Source organism: Petromyzon marinus, chromosome 58 (assembly GCF_048934315.1).
Source record: "Petromyzon marinus isolate PM22_M1 ecotype Great Lakes invasive population chromosome 58, UKy_Petmar_22M1.pri1.0, whole genome shotgun sequence".
NCBI lineage: Eukaryota > Metazoa > Chordata > Hyperoartia > Petromyzontiformes > Petromyzontidae > Petromyzon > Petromyzon marinus.
The window spans coordinates 5,224,835-5,237,499 of NC_133724.1; the positions used below are offsets into that span (position 1 = coordinate 5,224,835).

A 12,665-nucleotide genomic window follows, 5' to 3' on the forward strand; every position below is an offset into this window, starting at 1 on the left:
ACACACACAGAGATACACACAGAGATACACAGAGAGATGCATAGAGATACACACAGAGATACATAGAGATACATATAGAGATACACACAGAGATACACACACATAGCTACACACACAGAGAAACACACAGAGATACACACAGAGATACATAGAGATACATGCAGAGATACACACAGAGATACATAGAGAGATACACACAGAGATACACACACAGAGATACACACACAGAGATACACACAGAGATTCACACAGAGATACATAGAGATACACACAGAGATACACAGAGAGATACATAGATATACATGCAGAGATACACGCAGAGATACACACATAGATACATAGAGATACACACAGAGATACATAGAGATACACACAGAGATACCTAGAGATACATAGAGAGATACACACAGAGATACACACAGAGATACATAGAGATACATAGAGAGATACACACAGAGATACACACAGATATACACAGATACATAGAGATACATAGAGAGATACACACAGAGATACACACAGAGATACATACACAGCTACATACACAGAGATGCATACAGAGATACAAAGAGAAACACACAGAGGTACATACAGAGATACACACACAGAGATACACATACAGAGATACATGCAGAGATACTCGCAACCCACGTGACGCCAAGTCGCTCGCAACCCACGTGACGCCAACTCACTCGCAACCCACGTGACGCCAACTCACTCGCAACCCACGTGACACCAAGTCACTCGCAACCCACGTGACGCCAACTCACTCGCAACCCACGTGACACCAAGTCACTCGCAACCCACGTGACGCCAACTCACTCGCAACCCACGTGACACCAACTCACTCGCAACCCACGTGACGCCAACTCACTCGCAACCCACGTGACACCAACTCAATCGCAACCCACGTGACACCAACTCACTCGCAACCCACGTGACACCAACTCACTCGCAACCCACGTGACGCCAAGTCGCTCGCAACCCACGTGACGCCAAGTCACTCGCAACCCACGTGACACCAACTCACTCGCAACCCACGTGACACCAACTCACTCGCAACCCACGTGACGCCAACTCACTCGCAACCCACGTGACGCCAAGTCGCTCGCAACCCACGTGACACCAACTCACTCGCAACCCACGTGACACCAACTCACTCGCAACCCACGTGACACCAACTCACTCGCAACCCACGTGACACCAACTCACTCGCAACCCACGTGACACCAAGTCGCTCGCAACCCACGTGACACCAAGTCGCTCGCAACCCACGTGACACCAAGTCACTCGCAACCCACGTGACACCAAGTCGCTCGCAACCCACGTGACACCAAGTCGCTCGCAACCCACGTGACACCAACTCACTCGCAACCCACGTGACACCAACTCGCTCGCAACCCACGTGGCACCAACTCACTCGCAACCCACGTGACACCAACTCACTCGCAACCCACGTGACACCAAGTCGCTCGCAACCGGCCGCTCAAGCGCGGTTGCAGGCGTTAGGCTTACAGTGAGGGAAAAGTATTTGATCCCCTGCTGATTTTGTACGTTTGCCCACTGACAAAGAAATGATCAGTCTATAATTTTAATGGTAGGTTTATTTGAACAGTGAGAGACAGAATAACAACAACAAAAATCCAGAAAAACGCATGTCAAAATGTTATAAATTGATTTGCATTTTAATGAGGGAAATAAGTATTTGACCCCTCTGCAAAACATGACTTAGTACTTGGTGGCAAAACCCTTGTTGGCAATCGCAGAGGTCAGACGTTTCTTGTAGTTGGCCACCAGGTTTGCACACATCTCAGAAGGGATTTTGTCTCACTTCTCTTTGCAGATCTTCTCCAAGTCATTAAGGTTTCGAGGCTGACGTTTGGCAACTCGAACCTTCAGCTCCCTCCACATATTTTCTATGGGATTAAGGTCTGGAGACTGGCTAGGCCACTCCAGGACCTAAATGTGCTTCTTCTTGAGCCACTCCTTTGTTGCCTTGGCCGTGTGTTTAGGGTCATTGCCATGCTGGAATATCCATCCACGACCCATTTTCAATGCCCTGGCTGAGGGAAGGAGGTTCTCACCCAAGATTTGACGGTACATGGCCCCGTCCATCGTCCCTTTGATGCAGTAAAGTTGTCCTGTCCCCTTAGCAGAAAAACACCCCCAAAGCATAATGTTTCCACCTCCATGTTTGACGGTGGGGATGGTGTTCTTGGGGTCATAGGCAGCATTCCTCCTCCTCCAAACAAGGTGAGTTGAGTTGATGCCAAAGAGCTCCATTTTGGTTTCATCTGACCACAACACTTTCACCCAGTTGTCCTCTGAATCATTCAGATGTTCATTGACAAACTTCAGACGGGCATTTATATGTGCTTTCTTGAGCCGGGGGACCTTGCGGGCGCTGCAGGATTTCAGTCCTTCACAGCGTAGTGTGTTACCAATTGTTTTCTTGGTGACTATGGTCCCAGCTGCCTTGAGATCATTGACAAGATCCTCCCGTGTAGTTCTGGGCTGATTCCTCACCGTTCTCATGATCATTGCAACTCCACGAGGTGAGTTCGTGCATGGAGCCCCAGGCCGAGGGAGATTGACAGTTCTTTTGTGTTTCTTACATTTGCGAATAATCGCACCAACTGTTGTCACCTTCTCACCAAGCTGCTTGGCAATGGTCTTATAGCCCATTCCAGCCTTGTGTAGGTCTACAATCTTGTCCCTGACATCCTTGGAGAGCTCTTTGGTCTTGACCATGGTGGAAAGTTTGGAATCTGATTGATTGACTGCTTCTGTGGACAGGTGTCCTTTATACAGGTAACAAGCTGAGATTAGGAGCACTTTCTTTAAGATTGTGCTCCTAATCTCAACTCGTTACCTGTATAAAAGACACCTGGGAGCCAGAAATCTTTCTGATTGAGAGGGGGTCAAATACTTATTTCCATCATTAAAATGCAAATCAATTTATAACATTTTTGACATGCGTTTTTCTGGATTTTGTTGTTGTTATTCTGTCTCTCGCTCTTCAAATAAACCTACCATTAAAATTATAGACTGATCATTTATTTGTCATTGGGCAAACGTACAAAATCAGCAGGGGATCAAATACTTTTTTCCCTCACTGTACGATTTTTTGTAAGTTTGGTGTCGTCTGGGACTGTTGTTGTTTTGGTGTGGTCTGGGATTGTTGTTGTTGTTGTTGTTTTTTTGTGTGGTCTGGAATTGTTGATGTTGTTGTTTTGGTGTGGTCTGGGATTGTTGTTGTTGTTGTTTTGGTGTGGTCTGGGATTGTTGTTGTTGTTGTTGTTTTGGTGTGGTCTGGGATTGTTGTTGTTGTTGTTGGTGTTTTGGTGTGGTCTGGGATTGTTGTTGTCTTGGTGTGGTCTGGGACTGTTGTTGTTGTTGACTTGGTGTGGTCTGGGACTGTTGTTGTTGTTGACTTGGTGTGGTCTGGGACTGTTGTTGTTGTTGTTGTTGTTTTGGTGTGGTCTGGGATTGTTGTTGTTTTGGTGTGGTCTGGGATTGTTTTTGATGTTGTTTTGGTGTGGTCTGGCATTGTTGTTGTTGTCTTGGTGTGGTCTGGGACTGTTGTTGTTGTTGACTTGGTGTGGTCTGGGACTGTTGTTGTTGTTGACTTGGTGTGGTCTGGGACTGTTGTTGTTGTTGTTGTTTTGGTGTGGTCTGGGATTGTTGTTGTTTTGGTGTGGTCTGGGATTGTTTTTGATGTTGTTGTTTTGGTGTGGTCTGGCATTGTTGTTGTTGTCTTGGTGTGGTCTGGGACTGTTGTTGTTGTTGACTTGGTGTGGTCTGGGACTGTTTTTGTTGTTGTTGTTTTGGTGTGGTCTGGGATTGTTGTTGTTGTTGTTGTTTTGGTGTGGTCTGGGATTGTTTTTGTTGTTGTTGTTTTGGTGTGGTCTGGGATTGTTGTTGTTGTTGTCTTGGTGTGGTCTGGGACTGTTGTTGTTGTTGACTTGGTGTGGTCTGGGACTGTTGTTGTTGTTGTCTTGGTGTGGTCTGGGACTGTTGTTGTTGTTGTTGTTGTTGTCTTGGTGTGGTCTGGGACTGTTGCTGTGGTCTTGGTGTGGTCTGGGACTGTTGTTGTTATTGTTGTCTTGGTGTGGTCTAGGACTGTTGTTGTTGTCTTGGTGTGGTCTAGGACTGTTGTTGTTGTTCTTCTTGTTGTCTTGGTGTGGTCTAGGACTGTTGTTGTTGTTGTTGTTGTCTTGGTGTGGTCTAGGACTGTTGTTGTTGTCTTGGTGTGGTCTGGGACTGTTGTTGTTGTCTTGGTGTGGTCTGGGACTGTTGTTGTTGTTGTCTTGGTGTGGTCTGGGACTGTTGTTGTTGTTGTTGTCTTGGTGTGGTCTGGGACTGTTGTTGTTTTTCTGTCGTCTGGGATTGTTGTTGTTTTGGTGTGGTCTGGGACTGTTGTTGTTGTTGTTGTTGTCTTGGTGTGGTCTGGCACTGTTGTTGTTGTTGTTGTCTTGGTGTGGTATGGGACTGTTGTTGTTGTTGTCTTGGTGTGGTCTGGGACTGTTGTTGTTGTTGTTGTTGTCTTGGTGTGGTATGGGACTGTTGTTGTTGTTGTCTTTGGGATGGTCTGGGACTGTTGTTGTTGTTGTTGTTTTGGTGTCGTCTCTGACTGTTTATGTTATGGTGTGGTCTGGGATTGTTATTGTTGTTGTTGTCTTGGTGTCGTCTGGGACTGTTGTTGTCGTTATTTTGGTGTGGTTTGGGACTTGTTGTTGTCTTGGTTTGGTCTGGAACTGTTGTTGTTGTCTTGGTGTGGTCTGTTGTTGTTGTTGCCTTGCCCCAGGCTTGCATTTGCCCTTGACAAAATCAGCAGGAAATTGATGCTCGTGTGCCACGTTGCACTCTGCACGAATTTGACGCGTGGCCATCCATTTGCAGCGACTTGCTCGCCTTCTCCCCGTCTCGCTCTCACCACATCGTCTCACGTGCCTTGTCTCCGATGTACCTCGCTGATCACGTGGCACCCTGTAGCTCACTGATCACTCGGCTCTCTGTAGCTCGCTGATCACCCGGCTCCATGGAGCTCACTGATCACTCGGCTCCCTGTCCCTCGCTGATCACCCGGCTCCATGGAGTTCGCTGATCACTCGGCTCCATGGAGCTCGCTGATCACCCGGCTCCATGGAGCTCGCTGATCACCCGGCTCCAGGTACCTCGCTGATCACTCGGCTCCATGGAGCTCGCTGATCACTCGGCTCCATGGAGCTCGCTGATCACCCGGCTCCAGGTACCTCGCTGATCACTCGGCTCCATGGAGCTCGCTGATCACCGGGCTCCATGGAGCTCGCTGATCACCTAGCTACAGGTAGCTCACTGATCACTCGGCTCCCTGTACCTAGTAGTGGCGGTGGTAGTGATGGTGTTGATGCTGGTGCAGTGGTGGTGGTGGTTGTAGTGGTGGTGTTGGTGGTGGTGCTGGTGCAGTGATGGTGGTAGTGGTGATGGTGTTGGTTGTGCCGGTGCAGTGGTAGTGGTGGTAGTGGTGGTGATGATGACGGTGGTAGTGGTAGTAGTGGTGGCGATGGTGGTATTGGTAGTGGCGATGATCGTGGTGGCCGGATTGAGGGGGCTAAACGGGCGCGGCACGGGCTGGAGAAGAGATGGAGTGACGTGGTACAGGAGGACGTGGAGCTGAGTGGACTTGCCGATGACTGGTACCAGCGGTGTCAAGATCGGCCTCTGTGGAGGAGGCTCGTGAAGGACGCTGCTACTGGGCAGTTGGAGGCAGTCGCCCTCCAACAACAACGGAGGGCGGAGGAGCGACGCTCACAACAACGAGCGGAGCGCCGGGTGGCTAAAGCACAGCAGGTTGGCACAGTAGGGGGCACAGGTGGTGCATCAGCCAGTCATCTCAGTCAGTCGACCCGTGGCACCTGCTGGGTCTGCCCCGTGACCTCCTGCCAGCGGGCGTTCGACACTTCACGTGGCCTCAAGGTGCACGTGGCCTGGCACAAGCGTCGTGGTGACATCACCGCCACTTAGTGGCGAATGGCGGTTGTTGGTGACGGTGGTGGTGGTGGTGGCGGTGGTAGTGGTGGTGACGATGGTGACGATGGCGGTGGTGGCGGTGGTTGCTATGCATAGTGGTGTGCGTGTGTCACCCTTCTCACCGCGAGTAGATTTCCGTCACTTCAACCGCTCGCGGTCCACTCCCTGCAACCTCCTTTTCTCAAATAACTCACAAAAATAGCTTCTGTAACAATAGCGATAATAACGACTTTACATATTTTATTTAGCCTTTTTTAGTGTCCCGTTTCTTTCCGTCCATTTTCTCCCTCCCCCCCCCCCCACACACACGTCTTTGTTATCTTAAAAAAATAGTGGTTTTGGGGGTGGGGGTGGGGGTGGTGGTGCAGGCGGTCACAATCTTCAGTCTCGCCACCCCCCCCCCCCCCCAAGGTATTTACCGGCACGGACACAACCAACGGGGAGGTGGGGGTGGTTGGGGGTGGTTGGGGGTGGGGGTAATGTGGACGGGGGGAAGGGGGGTGAGCAATTTGGGGGGGGGGGGGGGGTTCAGTCGGTGATTGCGCAATCACCCCTCGCATTACCCCGCCCCTTCCCCACCGCTCCGTGTCGCTCTCTCTCCCCGGGGACGGTCGTCGAACACGCGCACGTGACTGGCGAGCGTGCACGTGACGACTGGCGAGCGTGCACGTGACGACTGGCGAGCGTGCACGTGACTGACGAGCGTGCACGTGACGACTGGCGAGCGTGCACGTGACTGGCGAGCGTGCACGTGACTGGCGAGCGTGCACGTGACGACTGGCGAGCGTGCACGTGACTGGCGAGCGCGCACGTGACTGGCGAGCGCGCACGTGACTGGCGAGCGTGCACGTGACTGGCGAGCGTGCACGTGACGACTGGCGAGCGTGCACGTGACTGGCGAGCGTGCACGTGACTGGCGAGCGTGCACGTGACTGGCGAGCGTGCACGTGACTGGCGAGCGTGCACGTGACTGGCGAGCGCGCACGTGACGACTGGCGAGCGTGCACGTGACTGGCGAGCGTGCACGTGACGACTGGCGAGCGTGCACGTGACGACTGGCGAGCGCACGTGACGACTGGCGAGCGTGCACGTGACTGGCGAGCGCGCACGTGACTGGCGAGCGTGCACGTGACGACTGGCGAGCGTGCACGTGACGACTGGCGAGCGTGCACGTGACGACTGGCGAGCGTGCACGTGACTGGCGAGCGTGCACGTGACTGGCGAGCACACGTGACGACTGGCGAGCGCACGCTCGGGACGCAGGAGCCCCAGGGGAAAGCTGCAGCCCCAAGCGGCTCACGAGGCCAGGGATTCAAATTCCCCTCGCGGTCCGTCCATTGTCCAGGCCCCCCACCACCACCCCCACCGCCAACACCACCCCCCCTCCCCCCCGGCTACCTCGCCCATGAACGGCCGCGTCGAGAGGGAGCGGCAATCCGCGTGCCCGGCGCATCGCGCTCCACCGCCCACCCCTTGCCTGGAGTCGCTCAGCCTCCTCTGCCCCCGGACTGTTTTGTCCGGCGGGGGTGGCGGCCCTTCGTCGATTTTTTCGACCGGAACCCGCGTGGGAAAAGTAACAACAACAACAACAATAATAATAATAATAATAATCTGTCGATAACAAACCCGGGGGAGAAGCCGTTCAAAGCCCAGCATCGTAGGATTCTTACGACGGCGTGAAGGAGTTCATCTCTCTCTCTCTCTCTGTAGGTGAACTTCGGGGGTAGGGTGAGATGTTGTTCTTGCCGTGATGAATCGCCGAGTCGTGGCCATTCGTAACTCAGGAGCGACCCGGCGGGGCGTGGGGAGGGGTGGGGACGTGAAGTCGCGTTTATCCAAAGCGTCCTGGTCGCAAGCGGGCAATGAATCCCGGCTCACCCACCAACCCCCAACCCACGTCGCGCGGAAGTGGATACCCCAGAACTACTTTCGAGTAGCCATCGCGGTCCACGCAGCATGTGGGGGTTGGTGGGAGGGGTGTGTGTGTGGGAGGGGGGGGGGCACAGGGCACGGACTGAAAAGTGTCCCCGACGACCCCAGGGTCAGGTGAAGGCGGCGACGTCGCGCTGACGCCCGTCGTCGGCCAGGGTCAATCCGCCGCTGGACCGGAGCCGCCTCCGAGAGCGGCCGCCGCCGCGGTCCCGCGACGAGAGGCTGGGGGGGGGGGGGCCGCGCGCTGGGGGGGGGGGGCGCCCGCGTTCTCCGCTCCGTCTTCGCCTGGGGGGGGGGCACCACGATCCATTCCTCGGCCGCCCCTCCACAATCAGTCTCGTCGGCCATCAAACATCGGCCACGATGTGTCCTGCCCGAGCCGCACTCGCTCACCCACTCGCTCACCCACTCGCTCACCCGCTCACCCATCCACTCGCTCACCCACTCGCCCATCCACTCGCTCACCCGCTCGCCCATCCACTCGCTCACCCGCTCGCCCATCCACTCGCTCACCCGCTCGCCCATCCACTCGCTCACCTACTCGCCCATCCACTCGCTCACCCGCTCGCCCATCCACTCGCTCACCCACTCGCCCATCCACTCGCTCACCCGCTCGCCCATCCACTCGCTCACCCGCTCGCCCATCCACTCGCTCACCCGCTCGCCCATCCACTAACTCACTCGCTCACCCGCTCGCCCATCCACTAACTCACCCGCTCACCCAGGCTCGGTCACCCACTCGCCCACTTGCACACTCACTCATCCAGTCGCCTACTCACCCAATCTCTAACTCGACCAATCGCCCGCTCACCTGCTCAACCAATCCCTCACTCACCCAACCTCTCGATCACCCAATCACCCACTCACTCGTCCAGTCGCCTACTCACCCAATCTCTAACTCGACCAATCGCCCGCTCACCCGCTCAACCAATCCCTCACTCACCCAACCTCTCGATCACCCAATCACCCACTCACTCATCCAATCACGCCCTCACCCAATCTCTAACTCGACCAAGCGCCCGCTCACCCGCTCAACCAATCCCTCACTCACCCAACCTCTCGATCGCCCAATCACCCACTCACTCATCCACGTCGCCTACTCGCCCAATCTCTAACTCGACCAAGCCCCCGCTCACCCGCTCAACCATCCCTCACTCACCCAACCTCTCGATCACCCAATGACCCACTCACTCGTCCAGTCGCCTACTCACCCAATCTCTAACTCGACCAATCCCCTGCTCACCCGCTCAACCAATCCCTCACTCACCCAACCTCTCGATCACCCAATCACCCACTCACTCATCCAGTCGCCTACTCACCCAATCTCTAACTCCACCAATCGCCCGCTCACCCGCTCAACCAATCCCTCACTCACCCAACCTCTCGATCACCCAATCACCCACTCACTCATCCACTTCGCCTACTCACCCAATCTCTAACTCGACCAATCGCCCGCTCACCCGCTCAACCAATCCCTCACTCACCCAACCTCTCGATCACCCAATCACCCACTCACTCATCCAATCGCGCCCTCGCCCAATCACCCACCCAAATCACATTTCCGCCTCTGCCCCGTTGCCGCCGGCAGCCGCCGCGACCGCGGCTACTCCCACCCAAAGTCCTCCCCCACCATCTGGTAGAACTTGAGGTTGAACGGGCGGTAGAAGTCGCGCAGGCGCACCAGGGCGCGAGCGTCGACGCTCGGGTGCGTGCGCCCCTTGGTCTTGCCGAGGCAGTGGGGCCTCCCGCTGCCCTCGGCCTTCTTGAGGCACGGGAAGCCCTTGGTGGCGTTGAAGTAGAAGTGCTTGTCCGTGACGATCGTCTTGAGGCCCAGGAACCGCTGGGCGCGCCCGACCTCGCCCGCCGGGTCCGACACGAGCCTCTCGCCGCTCACGAAGAGCATCCGCTCGCGGGGGAACGCCCTCAGCCACCGCGCCAGGTGGTCGGCATAGAGCCCGATGCGCAGGGCGCTCCACTGGGGCTCGACGAGCCCCGACGAGCGGTTGCGGAAGGCGAGCGCCTCGAAGGACGCGGTGCCCAGCGTGCGCTTGGACAGCGTCTGGGTGTAGTCGGAGATGGCGCGGGTCACGGGGTCGCGCACCACCACGATGAGGCGCGTCCGCCCGCCGTCCATCGCGCGGATCCGCTCGGGGGCCTCCTTCGTGATGAAATAGCTCGGCGTCTTCTCCATCGTGATCTGCCCGTCGAGCGTCAGCGGCATGAGGCCCCTGCGTTGGGGGGGGGGAGGTTGAGAGAGAGAGAGAAGGGGGAAAGCGAGCGATGGGAAATATTTGAGAGGAATCGGGCGGCCGCTGTGTGAACGTGTGGCAGGACACCCCCCATAACACACCAAACGAGTCTCGGGGCTCGGTGAGACTTTCCTCGATGAACGAGCTCATGCAACAACAACACAATCACATTTGCTACTTGTAATGAAAATTCAACATTGGTTGTTCTTCTGTTTCAGATGCGCCCACCATCATGGCAAATTAAGTTCACCCTTCTCCGTTATCAAACAAAGAAAACGGTGCGATTGTTTTGCAAAGCTAAATGGGCAAAGGCGCACCCCTGCAATTGTTTTCCTGTGCCACCGCTGGTGGAAGAATAATCAGATTCGTTGACATTGGAGAAATCTGACGAGCCCTGAAACTCTTTTTACACGCTTTCTATTAACTCAATCTGTCTGTTGTTGTTGTTGTTGTATCCTCAAATCTTGCAACTAAATTTAAACCCACTTCCCAATGTGGTATCGACTGCAAACTTGGTATACTTATGTCATACTTATGACAATACTATATTCTATCATAAAAAATATATATTTTTAAACATTCTTTTTTATAACTTATGTTTCGGCTTGGGTCCAACTGTCCACGCTCAACTGACGTTGGCTGTAATTGTCCACGGTACCCCTTACGTTGTGGCAAGCTTCGGGGCCACTTCCTGGAGTCGTGGAGTTCTGCCATTACTAGTACGGTACATTTCATTAAAGCGTGTTTTTTTTTAAAGTTAATTTTTATAATTACTTATTTTGTCACAGATGCCCAGAAGAGCCTGCCACCCGGAGGCAGCTCTAGACACGATGTCGCTGGAGCCACACTTTACCCCGAAAACCCGCGTGTGTACACATTGACGCTGGCCGGAGTAGGGTGGCCTGGGGTGAGGGTGGTTTCAGGTTGTGATTCGTTGTTTCAACTGCCGCGCACGGGACATCGAATCGAGAAAAGATCTGAAGCTGTTGGATTACAATGGCAGCGTGCTAAACAACTGCGTATCTGCGCCGGATCGCGACAACCGGCAAAACCCTTGTTCGTAGTGAGCGTGCCAACGTGTGTTGTATAGTCGGCCCAACGTCGTCCCAACGTTCGTCCAACGTTCGTCCAACGTTCGACCAACGTTCGCACAACGTTAACCCAACGTTCGCCCAAAGTTGGCCCAACGTCGTGCCAACGTTCGCAGCAATGTTCGCCCAACCTTAGCCCAACGTACGCCCAACGTTCGCCCAACGTTCGCCCAATGTTCGCACAATGTTAACCCAACGCTCGCCCGACGTTGACCCAACGTTCGCCCAACGTTCTCCCAATGTTGTCCCAACGTTCGCCCAACGTTGTCCCAACGTTCGCCCAACGTTCGCCCAACGTTCGCCCAATGTTCGCCCAATGTTCGCACGTTAACCCAACGTTCGCCCGACGTTGACCCAACGTTCGCCCAACGTTCTCCCAATGTCCCAACGTTCGCCCAACGTTGTCCCAACGTTCGCACAACGTTGGACCAACGTTAGGCCCACGTTGGGGCCAATGTTGAGCGAAGAAGATGCATCGTGGGTGCTCCATGACCTGAATATTAACTGGCGCTTAACCGGCTGAAATGGGCCTGGCTTTTAATGACATCACCTTTCATCTCGGATTACGACGCTTAAGCCCGCTTGCTTATTCCGCCTCTGTTTGGTGCGACCCTGGGAATGATTACGGGGGGGGGGGGAGGTGCTGCTGGGTTTGGGGGGAGGTGGTACCCACACCTTGCAGAGGCATCTCAAGAGCTACATCACGACTAATCTATTATTTTATTGTTCAACAGGTAAGGGCCCCACCGATGCCATGCAAGTTCTTTTGTTCAGCAGCCAACTTGGCCATCACAAATGAGAGCGCAGCGAAGTGGCACGATCGTCGTCGACTGGACATTCATAGCAGCAGCCAAATAAGAACTCTGAACGCGCAACGTCGATTCGAAATGTGGGAGGGGGAAAACCGAAGGACCCTGAGAAAAATCCACGCGACCACGGAGAGAGAGAGAGAGACGCGCAAACTCCAAGTATACAGCAGCAGCAGCAGGCGTCGTCTGGTCCGGGATCGAACCCACGACCTCCCGCATACCAGGCGAGGTAGCTAACATCTCCTAGCCACTGTGGCCCTGCCACATAATGATGTATTGGTCAGTACGAGTTGCATTGTATGGGGGGGTGGCTGGGGGGGGGGGTGTTAGCTAAATGAACAGGGTGGGAAGAGGACAGAGAAACTCCGTGCTACAGAGTCGGGAATCGAACCCAGGTCACCTCCTCGCTGGCCGCTGGGCCACCGCCGCAACACTACCCGATCGCCCGATATGTAACATTGAAAATAAATAAAATTGGAACGAAGTTGTACACCGCCAAAAAAAAATAACTCGATGGGGGATCTCGCTGCCCATGTTTATAAGTAATAAATCGGCATTTTGCGACCCCCACT

At 54.5% G+C, this 12,665-nt stretch overlaps 1 protein-coding gene across 5 annotated transcripts in view; it reads right to left on the bottom strand.

Annotated features, from left to right (window-relative positions):
* Positions 1-6,230: 6,230 nt before the first annotated feature.
* LOC116955106 (uncharacterized) overlaps positions 6,231-12,665 on the bottom strand; it is a 178,399-nt gene continuing 171,964 nt past the window's right edge. For 4 of the 5 annotated variants that reach the window (XM_076052881.1, XM_076052880.1, XM_076052879.1 and 1 more), the window contains one exon: positions 6,231-10,172. In XM_076052881.1, the coding sequence (XP_075908996.1) occupies positions 9,548-10,172 (625 nt within the window). In that variant the 3' untranslated portion in view covers positions 6,231-9,547. The remainder of the gene's footprint in view (positions 10,173-12,665) is intronic. The other variant, XR_012929760.1, reaches the window with a different exon arrangement.